The sequence below is a fragment of the Oncorhynchus kisutch genome, linkage group LG13 (genome assembly GCF_002021735.2).
Source record: "Oncorhynchus kisutch isolate 150728-3 linkage group LG13, Okis_V2, whole genome shotgun sequence".
Classification (NCBI taxonomy): Eukaryota; Metazoa; Chordata; class Actinopteri; order Salmoniformes; family Salmonidae; genus Oncorhynchus; species Oncorhynchus kisutch.
The window spans coordinates 68,584,946-68,602,316 of record NC_034186.2 but is presented as its reverse complement, the minus strand read 5'-3'; the positions used below and the strand labels follow the sequence as shown (position 1 = coordinate 68,602,316).

Here is a 17,371-nt window from a genome sequence, read left to right as displayed (position 1 = left end):
GTTGAAGGTGAAAAGGTGCTGGAATAGTGGAGGCAGCTCATGTTTCCTTTGCGGCTTGCGGTAACTCACCACGGTTCTAAATCAATAGTTGTTTAGTGGTCCTAAAATGTCAGAATCAGTAACTTGCTTGACCATGCTGTAGGTCATGTAACGGATTGTTACATGCAATATGATTTGTGGACTGCACCAGACAGAGGTTGAGACAGAGGTTGCTTTCTGGTTTTGTGATGAAACAAAGGTGTGGTTGAATTTATTCTGCCACTGTGTCTTCTTATTGTCTTGGCCTAAGGCATATATATCACAGTTGCAAGGCATATGAACTAACAGGTTATAGAGCACAATGCAATTATCACAACACAGGTTGTAATATGGCTTTTTATTCTGGCTTGGCTTCCCCAGTGATTTTACCCACGCACCGCTACTGTTTATTCCATTCCATCCATTAATGTGCCCGTCCTCCTATAGCTCCTCCCACCAGCCTCCTCTGGTGGAAATGTCTAATTATTTTGTATAAAGGGATATGTGAAAGATATTTTCATAAACCTCAAGACATTTTTCCATAATAGCCTAACCATGGATAGGTGGATGTGGTTATCCAGGTATCTGGGGCATGGAACACGAACAAGGAAGTAACGCAACATGTAAAACAGAGTGAGATGATTGGTATCAGTCACCTCAGTAGATGGAGAGCATTTCAGCCTCTGCTCTAACAACTCTCTCTTACTTAGAAACCAACAATGTTGTTTCTTGTGGTGATGGTGTCATTTCACCTGGTGAAACAAAGTGACACATGCTCCTCTTTACCACGACTGAGCCTGGATGGAGACTACATTGTGGGGGGACTATTCCAGCTGCATGAGAAGTATGGAGGGACTGGTCCAGCGACTGACACTGAAAACAGAAAACCTGAGGTGCTTCAATGTCACAGGTAAGGCAAAGTCTGCTTTCACCACTGGGGGAAAAAAACATACTGTAAATGTCAAACTTTTTTTGTTGCACACATGGACAGTAAAACTATGCAACCTTCTATATCCCAGGTTTAAATTTTCCTCAGCAAGCTACCAGCAGATTCAAGTCATGAGGTTTGCTATTGAAGAGATCAACAACTCCACATTGCTGTTGCCTGGTGTCAGCCTGGGCTATGAGATTTTTGACTACTGCTCTGACTTGCTCAGTTATGGGGCTGCTCTGGAATTTCTGACCCAAAAGGGAAGAGGAGCCATCCCCGTGTGGAACGGTACAAACTACAGACCTAAAGTCATCTCAGTCACTGGCCCGTTTGGAAGCAGCCAAACCATCAGTGTCGCCCCTCTGTACATGTCTGAGATGATTCCAATGGTAAGTAGTATTTTATGGCACAATATAACCTCATGATGGTGCTATTTATACAGTAGCTGTCTTGTGTTTGTACTCTTCAGGAATGGTTCTGTAGAACACTGCAATATAAATGTACCTGCACTGTAATGCTTGTTCAAATAAGACAATCCTTGTTCTCACAAAAGCATTATCGTTTTGTGTTTTACTTCAACAGGTGACTCATGGGGCAACAAGTGTCCAACTGAGCTCAAAAAACAGATTTCCCTCCTTTTTCCGAACCATTCCCAGCGACAAATATCAGGTGGAGTCTATAGTCCGTATACTCCAACAGTTTAACTGGAACTGGGTGGCTTTCATCGGTGGTGACAATGACTACAGCAGAGATGCCTTGACAGTTTTTCAGGATAAGATTAGACCAGCTAACATCTGTTTGGCGTACCAAGACACCATTCCCCAAAACCAATCCTTAATAGGGCGTCTATTCAACAACATAGCCATGTTCAATGTCCAGGTTATTGTAGTCTTTGCCAATGTGGAGTTTGTCATTCCTTTCATCCAAAAGGCCATAGATCTCAGAGTGAAGGAGAAGATATGGATCGCTAGTGAGACATGGTCCATGAACCAAGAGTTGATCAAGAAGAGTCAGATTGAGAGGATAGGGACGGTCTTAGGTGTCACTGTACGGAGGCACAAGGACCTGAGAGGATTTGATGAGTTCATTAACAACACAGTAAAATCCAGACATGAGAATGCATGCACTGACATGGACTTGAAGGAAAGATGTGGTCAGATTTGCTCAGACTGCAACTCCACCAGTGCCCAGACAATTATTGGAGAGGACCCGACATACAGCTTTGTCATCTACTCTGCAGTGTATGCTGTGGCTCATGCACTCCACAATGTTTTGCGATGTGGGACACGGAACTGTGCCAACTCAGAATTCATTGCTTATCCTTACATGGTAAGTGAGCTGCATCTCCTTCAACATGAAGCCTTATGGTCAACCACATCACCAAAAATATGATTATTAATTGACATGATCTTTTATTTGACCATTTTGTGTTGCATTCCCAGGTCACTGAGGCACTAAAACAGGTCAAATTCAAATTGGACAATCAAAGTATAGAGTTTGATGAGAACGGGGACCCACCGGCTCATTACGACATTGTACACTGGGACTGCAAAAATAAAACATGTTCTAATGTGGACATTGGCTCATACCTTACCAACCCCACACCAAGCTTCCATATTAATGAAACTCTCATACATTGGTTTGAGGGCACAAAGGTTTGTACTACATTCTTCAAAAACATGCAAGTATACATTATACACCATCAAAACACTGTGGTATTCAAAGGATTGATAACTGATGCTGGTCTTTTCCAGTGATATTTTAAGCTGTTCCTACTTCTTGCAGGCTCCAGTTCTGCAGTGTTCTAGTGAGTGTAAATCTGGCTCCAGAAGAGTTCAAACTGGCTTCCACACCTGCTGTTTTGAGTGTGAGATCTGCTCTGATGGAAAGTACATCAACCACACAGGTACTGAGCAACATGACTTTCTGTTTTTGCCTAGAGTTTTTTCTGGACAGGTCAAGAGGTCAGAAAGAACACCTATGAATCATATGACAAGAATGATTGTTATCTGTACACATATTAGAATCTGTCACCGACGTTCTCTTCCCTTCCTCTCCCAACAGCCGATCCCTACAGCTGCATAGCATGCCAAAAGGATGAGTGGGCCAGGAATGGCAGTACCTCATGCACTAAGCGCTCTATAGAGTATCTGCATTCTGATGCTCCGTTGGCCATTTTTCTGATGTTCCAGGCCAGCTCCATCATCCTCATCTCAATGGCCATCTTGGTTCTGTTCCTTTGTAAGAAGGACACCCCTGTGGTAAAGTCAGCTGGTGGGAGGCTCTGCTTCTTCATGTTGTGTTGCTTGTCCATGTCCTCTATCAGTGTCTTCCTCCACATCGGCAAACCCACCGAGGCCATCTGCACCGTACGCAATTCTGTGTTTGTAGTCTTCTATGTGGCCTGCCTGTCCTGTCTCGCTGTTCGCTCCTTCCAGATTGTCTGTATCTTCAAAATGGCCGCCAAACTGCCCAAAGCGTATGATTTCTGGGTCAAGCATGGTGGTCAGTGGATCACTATTATCACAACCACTGTCATAATGCTGTTTCTGTGCATTTTGTGGATAGCCATTGAAGGACCCAAGCCCAATCAGATAACATTGTATAGCGAGATAATTTTGGATTGCACATATGGAGTCATCCCCATCTTTTATGTGATAGTACTGTTTGCCGTTTTGCTGGGTATTGCATGCTTTAGTTTTGCCTACATGGGAACTGACCTGCCCAAAAACTACAACGAGGGTAAATCTATCACTTTCAGCTTGCTTATCTTCTTCATCTCTTGGGTCATCTCTCTGACGGTGCACCTGTCTACCAAAGGAAAGCACACACTCTCTGTCAATCCTTTCTCTGTGCTGTGCAGTCTGTATGGTATACTCTTTGGTTACTTCTTTCCTAAATGCTATATCATTATCATTACACCTGAGCGTAATACAGCAGCCTATTTTCAAACTGCAATCCAGAGTTACACACTTCAACCTAGATAATGTACATATGTTGAGACATATTGTTGTGTGGCACTAGAACTGCCAGTTAGTCCTGTGATGTTTCTTTTCAGTCAATATCTATATTTTTTAATCCCATACTGTTTTCCTCCATTAAAGCATTTGAATTGTTTTCCCATTAATAAAACACTTTCTAAATTATTGTTTGTGTCCAATCAGATGACTAGGTTAAAAACAAGTAATAGCGAGTATCAAGTGCATTTATTATTCAAAATCCTTTCAAAGTTCACCCACTCACTCTACAAGAGTACAAAACTACTCTGCATTGTAGCAGGGATTCACCATATTAAAACAGGATGACTGAAATAAGTATTATGAAATATTATGGCACGCTCTATGAAGTGCTTAAAATAAGCTGTTGAAGTTTGACACGGCTGTACAACAAGCTGGGTGTAAACTAACAGCACCATGCCTGTAATTGTTTTCTCATCTTGTTTGGAAATTCTTTACGTGAAGTTAGAGATGAGTACAGAGGCTAAGTAACACTAAAGTCCAACTGAATAACTGAGGACTCTGTGATAAACCAAATAAAGGCTGATTTAGTTCCATAGAGCCTCCCTGTGGTCAGTTAGTTTCCTTGATTGGAGGCAGAGTTCAGACGTCTTTACGAGTTTTTCTGAGGGACCTTGATCGTTACCTGAGGTAAAGAATAAAATATGTTTTGAAGCTTTGACATTAACACATTTTGTGAACATAAGTAGCTGTATCTATGAGATGTTGCTGTTTATTACGTATGCAACGTGTGGCATTTACGTATGTGGCCCAATGGGGCCTGAACATTTTCTCCTACAGTATTGTGGTGGTTATGGGGTCCTTACCGTTTTCACTTCAGTGTAGTTGTCCAGGCCATACTCTCCCAGCTCACGACCGTTACCAGAATATTTGTAGCCACCGAAGGGGGCTTGTGCTCCAAACACATTATAGCAGTTAATCCTTAGGAGAAAGAAATGGACAAACCACATACACAATTATCGTATTATAATGGGCCAACTTCAGCCAACCTCTGGACCTTAATACTACGGAAAGAAATGGATCATTTGAGAGACATAATGTAAAATAAACTAAGCTAGAAAATCAGCATACCAGACAGTGCCAGCGCGAATTCCGCTAGAGATGTAGTGGGCCTTGTCGATGTCTTTGGTGAAGACAGCAGCTGCCAGGCCGTACTTTGTGTCGTTGGCTCTCTCAACCACCTCCTCCAGAGTCTTAAACTTCAGGATCTGCATCACCGGCCCAAAGATCTGAACACAGACAAAGGCAGTGTTATAGAGGAGAAATTCATTTAAAGAATAGAATCTAAAGAGATCTGTTCTCTGAATCCTTATGTAAGCTTGCATCCTTATGTAATACATGTATCACTAGCCACTTTAACTATGCCACTTTGTTTACATACTCATCTCATATGTATATACTGCACTCAATACCATCTACTGTATCTTGCCTATGCTGCTCTGTACCATCACTCATTCATATATCTTTATGTACATATTCTTTATCCCCTTACACTTGTGTCTATAAGGTAGTAGTTTTGGAATTGTTAGCTAGATTACTTGTTGGTTATTACTGCATTGTCGGAACTAGAAGCACAAGCATTTCGCTACACTCGCACTAACATCTGCTAACCATGTGTATGTGACAAATAAAATGTGATTTGATTTGATTTTGAAGAGAACATGTTACACATGTATGAGCTTGTCTGGCTACTTTCCTTAGAGCTAGAATACTTCATTGAAACAAATGTGTTCTCCTCGCCACAGTTTAGCTAAAAAGCTAAGGGATGGAAAAAAATATAACCACTCAAATTCATAGACAGTGCTATGGATGCAAGAACTGACCATCCGTGATATCCCATGTATAGTTTTAACCATGTTTGTTTACATTTGTTGTTCACAAACACTGGAGTAAAACAAGCTTATATTGTAGGTTCTGATGGGGTATGAACTAAGCTCATGAGGCATTTATATGTTTTATTCTGTAAGAATCAAATGGGTGTACAGTTGATTTCGGGAAGTTTACATACACTTAGGTTGGAGACATTAAAACTAATTTTTCAACCACTCAACACATTTCTTGTTAACAAACTATAGTTTTGGAAAGTAGGTTAGAACATCTACTTTGTGCATGACACAAGTAATTTTCCCAACAATTGTTTCCTCAGATTATTTAATTTATAATTCACTGTATCACAATTCCAGTGGGTCAGAAGTTTACATATACTAAGTTGACTGTGCCTTTAAACAGCTTGGAAAAGTCCAGAAAATGATGGCTTTAGAAGCTTCTGATTGACTCAAATGATGTCAATTAGCCTATTGGAGGTGGATGTATTTCAAGGCCTACCTTCAAACTCAGTGCCTCTTTGCTTGATATCATGGGAAAATCAAAAGAAATAAGCCAAGACCTCAGAAAAACAATTGTAGACCTCCACAAGTCTGGTTCATCCTTGGGAGCAATTTCCAAATGCCTGAAGGAACCACATTCATCTGTACAAACAATAGTACGCAAGTATAAACACTATGGGACTATGCAGCTGTCATACTGCTCAGGAAGGAGATGTGTTCTGTGTCCTAGAGATGACCGTACTTTTGTGCGAAAAGTGAAAATCAATCCCAGAACAACAGCAAAGGACCTTGTGAAGATGCTGGAGGAAACAGGTACAAAAGTATCTATATCCACAGTAAAACGAGTTCTATATCAACATAAACCTGAAAGGCCACTCAGCAAGGAAGAAGCCACTGCTCCAAAACCGCCATAAAAAAAGCCAGACTCCTGTTTGTAACTGCACATGGGGACAAAGATCACACTTTTTGGAGAAATGTCCTCTGGTCTGATGAAACAAAAATAGAACTGTTTGGCCATAGTGACCATCGTTATGTTTGGCGGAAAAAGGGGGAGGCTTGCAAGCATAAGAAGAACACCATCCAAACCGTGAAGCACGGGGGTGGCAGCATCATGTTGTGGTGGTGCTTTGCTGCAGGAGGGACTGGTGCACTTCACAAAATAGATCATCATGAGAAAAGAACATTAGGTGGATATATTGAAGCAACATCTCAAGACATCAGTCAGGAAGTTAAAGCTTGGTCTCAAATGGGTCTTCCAAATGGACAATGACCCCAAGCATACTTCCAAAGTTGTGGCAAAATGGCTTAAGGACAACAAAGTCAAGGTATTGGAGTGGCCATCACAAAGCCCTGACCTCAATCCCATAGAACATTTGTGGGCAGAAGTGAAAAAGCGAGTGCGAGCAAGGAGGCCTACAAACCTGACTCAGTTACACCAGCTCTGTCATGAAGTATGGGCCAAAAGTCACCCAATTTATTGTGGGAAGCTTGTGGAAGACTACCCGAAACATTTGACCCAAGTTAAACAATTTAAAGACAATGCTACCAAATAATAATTGAGTGTATGTAAACTTCTGACCAACTGGGAATGTGATGAAAGAAAATAAAAGCTGAAATAAATCATTCTCTACTATTATTCTGACATTTCACATTCTTAAAATAAATTGGTGATCCTACCTGACCAAAGACAGGGATTTTTAACGAGTATTAAATATCAGGAATTGTGAAGAACTGAGTTTAAATGTATTTGGCTAAGGTGTATGTAAACTTCCGACTTCAACTGTATATCATTCATTTACAAGTTCAAAAATGAATGTAGCAACTAAGGATTCTAGCTTCAGAATAGCCACACAAATATACTTTAGACAACCAAAATATACAGGCTTTTCTTTCCATTTTCATGGGTTCTGCCAAGGCAGCCCCAGGAGCCAAAATGGTGAATCTTGACAGAGTGCGTTGTTAATAAAGAAAATGCCATGCTGTACCTCCTCACGGGCGATCGTCATGCCGTCCTGGACATCTCCAAAGATGGTTGGTTGGATGAAGTAGCCACGGTCTGCAGCCACCCCTCCCCCGCACATCAGCTTGGCCCCCTCACGCTTCCCACTGCTGATGTAGCCCAGAATCTTCTTGAACTGTTCCTCATCCACCTAGATAGGGAACCGTTTTACAGTGCTCGTAAGTGGGTGCCTTATTAATGTGTTAGGGAGAGAGCTATAAACCAAACCAGACTACATGTGCTTGTGTATATGTATGCATGCAAGTGCGTTTTTGTAGTTGTTTTCTGATAAAGGCTCTGCATTTGGAAATGCTGGTACCACAGTTATTTCAGTACAATAGAGTGTGCAGCTCTTATATTTTTATCCAGTGTCTTATGTTTGGGTGTGCGTCTTCAACTCCTACTCTGCTCGTCTGGGTGTGCGTCTTCAACTCCTACTCTGCTCGTCTGGGTGTGCGTCTTCAACTCCTACTCTGCTCGTCTGGGTGTGCGTCTTCAACTCCTACTCTGCTCGTCTGGGTGTGCGTCTTCAACTCCTACTCTGCTCGTCTGGGTGTGCGTCTTCAACTCCTACTCTGCTCGTCTGGGTGTGCGTCTTCAACTCCTACTCTGCTCGTCTGGGTGTGCGTCTTCAACTCCTACTCTGCTCGTCTGGGTGTGCGTCTTCAACTCCTACTCTGCTCGTCTGGGTGTGCGTCTTCAACTCCTACTCTGCTCGTCTGGGTGTGCGTCCTCAACTCCTACTCTACTCGTCTGGGCGTGTCTTCAACTCCTACTCTACTCGTCTGGGTGTGTGTTTGTGCAGTATTTCTAACCTGCGGTCCCTGCTCAGTCTTCATGTTGAAGGGGTCTCCCACCACCCTGCTCTTGGCCCGCTCCACACTGCGCTCCATAAACTCATCATAGATGGTGTCCTGCACGTATGTACGGGAGCCGGCACAGCAGCACTGGCCCTGGTTAAAGAACAGGGCAAAGTGGGACTGTTCCACCGCCTCCGCCACTGCAGAAAGAGAGAGAGAACACAGTCATACATAGCCGATATGTTTCCACTTGACGTTTTGCAGCATTGGACTCCATGAAATTGACACCTGGCCTTGGGGTGAGTAGCTGCCGGAAGTGTTGTGGAATCCAATGGGCTGCTTTAGCATTAGCTAGCCTAGCATGCTGACGAAAAAGGCAGTTTAAAAAACTAGCAGTATTTCAATCTTCTCGGTTTTCCATGTCGGATAATGGGATAATTAGGAGTACTGTGACATCTTCCATCCCTGGACTGAGGTATGTTTTCTAGCCCTATCCTGCATTTGTCACTGCGGTGCAAACATTATAGCTGAGCAAAGTTTTGACTTGAAGCGGAAGGTGTATAACCTCAAGTCAAAACACATCAGCTAAGTCAGACACAGCAATCAAACAAATAAAGACCCACAGGCAAACATGCACATGCCTTCAGAGGAGGCTGGTGGGAGGTACTATAGGAGGACAGGCTCATTGTAATGCTGGAATGGAATAAACAGAACGGTATCAAACACGTCAAACATATGGAAACCACGTTTGACTCCGTTCCATTACAGTCATTACAATGAGCCTGTACTCCTATAACTCATCCCCCCCAGCCTCCTGTGGTAGATGTCCTTTGTTGTAAAAGTAGCAGCTGCCTGCTGCAATTGGTACTTCATAACTAAAACGGACACCACACTTTGCTTAAGATATTGCTAAATGATCTGTAACTGACTATCCAAATGAAGGGTTCCCATTTTTAACATATTTCTAACTGGATTCCCATCCCAAAAGTAGAGTCGCCTCAAGCCTTACTCACTGTTGGCATCAGACATGATTATGTTGGGGCTCTTTCCTCCCAGCTCCAGAGTGACCTTCTTCAGGTTGCTGGAGCCAGATGCCTGCTGGATCAGGTGACCTACCTGGACACATAGAGCATGGAGCTGCTTAGACAGTACAGGGTTCATTCTCATACACACACTAATACACCAAAACACATTGGCCCTTTGAAAGCAGTGACTCAGTTCTTTGAGATGCCTGAGGTATGGGCGGTCTGTCTTACCTCAGTAGATCCTGTGAAAGCCACCTTATCCACATCCATGTGGGAGGCGATGGCAGAACCAGCAGATGGACCCATACCAGGCAGGATGTTCACCACACCTGGAGGGAAACCAACCTGAGAGGAGAGAGAGAGAGAGGAGATAGAGAGAGAGCTTAAGGAATGTGGTAAGGAGGGTGTGTGTGTGTGTGTGAGTGTATTAGTGTACCAACCTCCTTGATGAGACTGGCCACATACAGGGCAGTGAGGGGGGTCTGCTCAGCCACCTTCATCACCACAGTGTTGCCTGTAGCCAGAGCTGGCCCCAGCTTCCATGCCTGCATCAGCAGAGGGAAGTTCCACTGAGGGAAGATAGAGGAAGACAGTGAACGGTAGAGTGAAGACAGACCATATCAAACGTGTGCATAAACTCATGCAAAGTACACAGACATAAATCCATGCAGGCACTCAACACATTAAAGTCCAGGCTGCCACTATATTAACACAACACAGCCTTGCAGCTCTACCAGGTTTGGAGGGAGGGTGTCGCCTTAAATTACATATTGAGAAAGTATATTGAGAATGTTGCTTAAGATTCATCAAGGAGGTCCATCTCTAACCCCTGAACGGTTTAAGATTCATCAAGGAGGTCCATCTCTAACCCCTGAACGGTTTAAGATTCATCAAGGAGGTCCATCTCTAACCTCTGAACGGTTTAAGATTCATCAAGGAGGTCCATCTCTAACCCCTGAACGGTTTAAGATTCATCATTCCGTCCCTGGAAGGGGTGCGTCACCTGAGTGGGTTGATTCACTGATGTGGTCATCCTGTCTGGGTTGGCGCCCCCCTTTGGGTTGTGCCATGACGGAGATCTTTGTGGGCTTTACTCGGCCCTGTCTCAGGATGGTAAGTTGGTGGTTGAAGATATCCCTCTAGTGGTGTGGGGGCTGTGCTTTGGCAAAGTGGGTGGGGTTATATCCTTCCTGTTTGGCCCTGTCCGGGGGTGTCCTTGGATGGGTCCACAGTGTCTCCTGACCCCTCCTGTCTCAGCCTCCAGTATTTATGCTGCAGTAGTTTGTGTGTCGGGGGGCTAGGGTCAGTTTGTTATATCTGGAGTACTTCTCCTGTCCTATTCGGTGTCCTGTGTGAATCTAAGTGTGCGTTCTCTAATTCTCTCCTTCCCTCTTTCTTTCTCTCTCGGAGGACCTGAGCCCTAGGACCATGCCCCAGGATTACCTGACATGATGACTCCTTGCTGTCCCCAGTCCACCTGGCCGTGCTGCTGCTCCAGTTTCAACTGTTCTGCCTTCTTATTATTCGAACATGCTGGTCATTTATGAACATTTGAACATCTTGGCCATGTTCTGTTATAATCTCCACCCGGCACAGCCAGAAGAGGACTGGCCACCCCACATAGCCTGGTTCCTCTCTAGGTTTCTTCCTAGGTTTTGGCCTTTCTAGGGAGTTTTTCATAGCCACCGTGCTTCAACACATGCATTGCTTGCTGTTTGGGGTTTTAGGCTGGGTTTCTGTACAGCACTTTGAGATATCAGCTGATGTACAAAGGGCTATATAAATAAATTTGATTTGATTTGATCAAGGAGGTCCATCTCTAACCCCTGAACAGTTCCTTCACTCACCGGGATGATCTGGCCACACACACCGATGGGCTCATGACGGGTGTAGCAGAAGAAGTCTCCATCGATGGGAATGGTCTTCCCCTCCCACTTATCTGCCCAGCCTGCACAGTACCTGTGCACACACAGACAGTAAACACTTGGACTCAAGAATCCTCAAAAATATTACACCTTTCAGATACATCAAAAGGGATTTGGGGGATGTCAATATTTCTCAACTGCATTAAGTACTCACTACATTCCATATTCAGTAAGTACCAGGACAGTAGACTCAGTAGGGCTACCAAGTATAAATGTTTATTATGAAATAGATCTGCAGCAACTATAGTTTCAGATATCAAGAGTAGAAGGAAATGTGTATTTTTTTCTAAGAAGGAAACTGTAAATTAGTCTATTTCCAATCCATTAAAAGGGAAACAGACAGTAGATTGAGATAGTGATTGGATCCACAGTGAGTATACAGTAAGCAGTCTAGGTCATGGTGCTGTGTGCCAGCCAATCAAATAAGGGAGGTTTGGCAGCCTGCAGTCACATTCTTTTAAGAACTAATTCACAGTCAGTCTCCCCCTCTTTCCCACCATTCGGTCTCTGCTTTGCCCTACAACTTCACACACACTTGAAATGTAACAAACATTCAACCATATAGCATAACGCCACATCTGGCACTTAAGATTCATGACAACTCATACATTTTGGTTTGCAGAAAGTAATAATATATGTATTACATTTGTAAAGCCCTTTTCAATATACAGAATAATATCAAAGTGCATAAAATAAAAACCAAATAGAATGTTAGAAGGCAACTGACACAAAGAACACAGCTGACTACAAATGACAAGGTCACCAAGGAGCACAGCTATAAACAGAAAGCCTTCCTAAAGAGAAAGGTTTTTAGGCCCGTTTTAAAGGAGCCCAGAGTCTGGTGCCTTCAGCTGATCCGGAAGGGGCCTTCCAGAGGCCGGGGGCAGTTGAGCTGAAAGCCTGATCCCCAAGGATAAAATGCATGCGTGCATTTCACTGCTCTCACACATACACACTGCAATGTATATTACTGTGACTGACCTGAGGCACTTGACCACCATGGGCACGTCCACGCTGTAGGATACGGCATAGGGCTTCCCATTGTCCAGGGTCTCCAGTTCCTATGGCAAAATAAGGTCAAAGTGTCAGAGTTCCGCCATGGCCTAACTGATGAAGTTTGATTGAGGACAGATAGTAGCAAGGCTGTATTCTGTATTACGTAACATTGTCAAACAAAGGTGTCATTGTACACGGATGATTCATGTTTTCTTTTAAGTCCACAATTTGGATCCCTCCACAGCCTCAGAGGATCTAGATGGCAGCATAAATAGTACCTGAAAAAGCCATATCTCAGACTGGCCATTAAAAAGAAAATATTAAGATGGGCAAAAGAACACAGACACTGGACAGAGGAACTCTGCCTAGAAGGCCAGCATTCTGGAGTCGCCTCTTCACTGTTGACGTTGAGACTGGTGTTTTGCGGGTACTATTTAATGAAGCTGCCAGTTGAGGACTTGTGAGGCGTCTGTTTCTCAAACTAGATAGACACTAATGTACTTGTCATCTTGCTCAGTTGTGCACCGGGGCCTCCCACTCCTCTTTCTATTCTGGTTAGGGCTAGTTTCTGCTGTTCTGTGGAGGGAGTAGTACACAGCGTTGTACGAGATCTTCAATTTCTTGGCAATTTCTAGCATGGAATAGCCTTCATTTCTAAGAACAAGAATAGACTGACGAGTTTCAGAAGAAAATGATTTGTTTCTGACCATTTTGTGCCTGTAATAGAACCCACAAATGCTGATGCTCCAGATACTCAAATAGTCTAAAGGCCAGTTTTATTGCTCCTTTAAATCAGCACAGCAGTTTTCAGCTGTGCTAACCTAATTGTGCTAACATAATTGCAAGAGGGTTTTCGAATGACAATTAGCCTTTTAAATTATAAACTTGGATTAGCTAACACAACGTGCCATTAGAACACAGGAGTGATGGTTGCTGATAATGGGCCTCTCTCTGTACGCCTAAGTAGATCATCCATTAAAAAGAAAAATCTGCTGTTTCCAGCTACAATAGTCATTTACAACATTAGCAATGTCTACACTGTATTTCTGATCAATTTGATGTTATTTTAATGGACAAAAAAAAAAGCTTTTCTTTCAAAAACAAGGACATTTCTAAGTGACCCCAAATTCTTGAACGTTAGTGTATATATACATACATACATACATACTTTGTTTTTTACCCAAAAAATATGGGGGATTGGAAACAATGCAGACAATTACATTGCTGGAAGCCATCTGCAATAATAAAGCTGATCTACCCCCTAAAAAAAAATTATTAAAAAAATGTCAATACCTTCCTAGAAAGATCTAATAGATATCCAGTGTTGTACGCAGAAGCATTAGAATCCAAAGCAAGACAAAAACCCGGGGAATTAATTGGCTCATCGCCAACAGAGTGAATCAAAGATTGTCGTTGTCCACGCACCATTTATTTGGCTTGGCAAATGGGAACAAAAGGGTATTTGTGGTCAACATAACACACACGACAAAACGTATCTAGATACAACATTTACAACCACATACAGTTCATGTTGAAGACATTGGACTGAACTTACTTAAACAGATTGGCCAGTTTTACAAGTACTGACGAGTCACTGGCTTGGCTCTGGACAGAATCCCTCTCAAATACACACCATATCCATATTTAACATGTAGGTGGAGCCAGTTCAGTGGACAGAATCATTGCTATTTCCAGTCCTGATGGACCTTGCACCCCTAATAAGCCAATCTGACAGTAGTTAATCAAGTTCAATCTAAATACTGTACTAACAATCATACTGTCTTGTAATACACCACACACACTAAGAAGCTTGTTTCTCTCTCCAAGAACCAATCCCTTGCGTAAACAAAAGGAAATCTGATTTTAGCAGGGCCTCATTTACCAGGCAAAGTAGGGCAGCTTCCTATGCTGAAGCTGTTCATTCTTCTATCAAAACAAGCCCAGAGAAAACTCTTTCACGACTATAGCCTTCCCCCGTTTACTTTCACCAAACAACACCAACAAATATGTTTTGTGTATGTCTTGTAAGAGCAGCACTAAGGAATTATTTTATTCCACTTCCTCAGCGGTTTCTCGGTGTTGATCATGTGACCTAGCCGTGACCCTGCGTCTCTACCTCTGCCATGTGACTTCAGCGTGGGAGCTGCTCAGGTCAGCAACCTGTGGAATACAGGACTAACAGTGACTCTGCAAAATATGGCGCTGCTGTTTTACAAGCCAAATAAATCTATCTGAACATACTTTTTTTGAAGATAATATTTCTGAGTAAAACGTTTCCACCACTGGAAGGTAACATTTGTCATCAGACAAAGCACTGTGCCACACAAGTAAACTCTAATACAACCCAAACAACTGCTTTCTTTGGCATGGGTGCCAGACCAGGAATGTTGTGCATCTAATTAGCCGCTCATAACACCACTTCAGGTGAATCATTTCCATTGACCAGCAGTAATGGGACGGCGTCACTGACCGCTAGGTAGGCTGTGTCCCTCTCGATTGCGTCTGCCAGCCGGCTCAGGAGCAGCCCGCGGTCCGACGCGTCCATGCGTCGCCATGGTGACCCAAACCGGAAGGCCTCCCTGGCAGCCTTCACAGCCTTGTCCACATCTGCCTGGAAAGAGGGAGAAGGAGGCCAGAGGGAAAACAGAGGGAGATGAAAAGACAAGCAAACCAAATCAGAAATATTAGATTATATAATTTAAAAAATGGAAAACAGAAAGGAAAACAATGCACACTGCTGCAATTGTGCTCTAATTACACCTGTTGTTACAGTTAACTTTTTCCATGTTTATTTTACCCTCTCGTCCACCTACCACACCGAATTGTCATGTTTCTGCTTCAGGCAACTTGTTGTTGTCTTAGCATGGCAAGGATGTAGTGTTGTTGAATACAGAAACAGCGAGGGGCCTGTTCAGATGCTTTGAAAAATGCCACCTTCCTTCCTCCCTTGAGACAGTCATTACAACTGAATAGGTCCAAGCTATGTAGGCTAGTGGAACACCTGCTTTCACCTATCCAATTATATTAGATCAGTGATTACTCCAAGGAATCGAGAATGTAAGTCTTGTAATTAGACAGAACAGCTCCAGGTTTCAAGGCAGTTCCAGCCACTGACCTTGTCTGCCTCTGCCACCTGACAGATGACCTCTCCTGTGGCTGGGTTGATGGTGGGGAAGGACCTCTTGCTGACTGCATCCTGCCACTCGTTATTGATGAACAGCTGTAATGAGACAGAGGAGATTTGATTAGGCTCTATGTTTAGATTACATATGTTATCACAACTCTTTGATCCAATAGACTGAAAATAAATTGTAGCCAGTATAAACACTATTGTCCAGTTACATCCCATTACGTCCCTTCAGTTTTTAATTTGTGCAGTATTGTAAGATACTGTCTCTGACATAATATTACAATGGATGAGAAGTCTCTTCATACATTTCTCCAAAACAATTGAACAGAAACACATGCATGTACATTATGTGTGTTGTGGCTCTCTATGTACAAGCTGGTCTTTCAACTCTAGCAAACGTTGTATTAATGCAACCCAGGAAGGTTTCTGGCTGTCTGCCACATTACAGTTTTGCATAACACCATCATACCAACAATTATCTAGTGTATATGGAATTCAGTTGACCCAATGTATCAGATAAGTACGTTCTCACAAGGTTCAATCAGGTCAAGTGTTTTAATGGCAACAAGAGTTAATAATAATGCAGCTAGTCCAAAAGATATTGCAATTCTCACGTATACCTAGTTGCCTTGCAATGAATTGCACATGACAGAAATACACTAAACCGATCATTTCAGTAGTGTGCAAAAATGATAATAGCTACTCAACAGGTCATTCAACAGGTCAATGCTTATCGCTTACCTTGTTATAATGGACTTCGGGCTGTGCGCTTGGAACCGGGATGGCGGCCGCCGAATACTGACAATTGGAAATGCCAGAGATCCGAGGAAAAGTTCGGGATAACACAACTCGAAGCATGGTTCTTCTTCAACACAAATGTGTTTGTCAACCAGGGAGAGCGGAGAGCGGGCTTTCACAAAGTATTGTACAGTGAAGTCGATCGTCATCTGTCACCCGCCCCCAAGAGCATGCGTAGTAGAGCCTTCCTTAGATTACGTTTTCAAAGTGAAATGTAGGCTATAGTGCCTGCATCAATATCGTTCAAGTTCATAAAGAGTGAAACAGTGGGGTAAAACATAACATAAATTAAATAAAAATAGCAAATCAGACGTCAAAAACACATTTTGTTACAATATTTCACTTCATCTTTGCAACAGCCTCCCCAACATCCAACATAATGGAGAGTAAACTATTAAGGGAAACATTAACAAAGCAATATTATAAATGAGGGCACATTTTCAACACAAGAAACCATGAGCAAAAACAAGCAGACAGGGTATATGCACACCCTCATTCCCAGTGGTGTCAAGTACTTAAGTAGTGTAGGAGTGTGCCCATGGCTATCCATACATTTCAAAAACATTGTGCTGTCTGGTTTGCTTAATATAAGGAATTTGTAATTATTTATACTTTTTCTTTAACTTTTGATACTTAAGTATATTTTAGAAATTATATTTACTTGTGTATACTTAAGTACTGTATATTTAAAACCAAATACCTTTATGATTTTACTCAGGTAGAATTTTAGGGTGATTATGCAACTATGGGCACTATTATGTCCTCTGGTCAATTTTGGGGATTTTATCAAAATAAAACAAATACTTGTATGTTAAGTTCACATTGGAATCACCCCATCATTTTTTAAACATCTCTCTATCAAGTATTCTAGCTACTTTTCAGATGCATTTTATTCTTCAATTTCAC

At 42.6% G+C, this 17,371-nt stretch overlaps 2 protein-coding genes across 2 annotated transcripts; one reads left to right on the top strand and one right to left on the bottom strand.

Annotated features, from left to right (window-relative positions):
• Positions 1 to 450: 450 nt before the first annotated feature.
• LOC109901668 (taste receptor type 1 member 1) lies at positions 451 to 4,094 on the top strand. Its single transcript, XM_020497658.2, has 6 exons — positions 451 to 928; positions 1,038 to 1,338; positions 1,532 to 2,278; positions 2,392 to 2,604; positions 2,735 to 2,855; positions 3,014 to 4,094. Exons 1-6 carry the CDS (start codon positions 738 to 740, stop codon positions 3,934 to 3,936), a joined length of 2,496 nt encoding a protein of 831 aa, XP_020353247.2. The 5' UTR covers positions 451 to 737; the 3' UTR covers positions 3,937 to 4,094.
• A 44-nt stretch (positions 4,095 to 4,138) lies between these two features.
• LOC109901850 (aldehyde dehydrogenase 2 family member) lies at positions 4,139 to 16,624 on the bottom strand. Its single transcript, XM_020497841.2, has 13 exons — positions 16,409 to 16,624; positions 15,653 to 15,757; positions 15,008 to 15,148; positions 12,523 to 12,602; positions 11,464 to 11,575; positions 10,057 to 10,185; positions 9,848 to 9,961; positions 9,605 to 9,707; positions 8,607 to 8,791; positions 7,778 to 7,942; positions 5,038 to 5,195; positions 4,773 to 4,887; positions 4,139 to 4,591 (listed from the first exon to the last, which is right to left on the bottom strand). The coding sequence occupies exons 1-13, from the start codon at positions 16,523 to 16,525 to the stop codon at positions 4,559 to 4,561; spliced, it is 1,557 nt and encodes a 518-aa protein (XP_020353430.1). The 5' UTR covers positions 16,526 to 16,624; the 3' UTR covers positions 4,139 to 4,558.
• Positions 16,625 to 17,371: the final 747 nt, after the last annotated feature.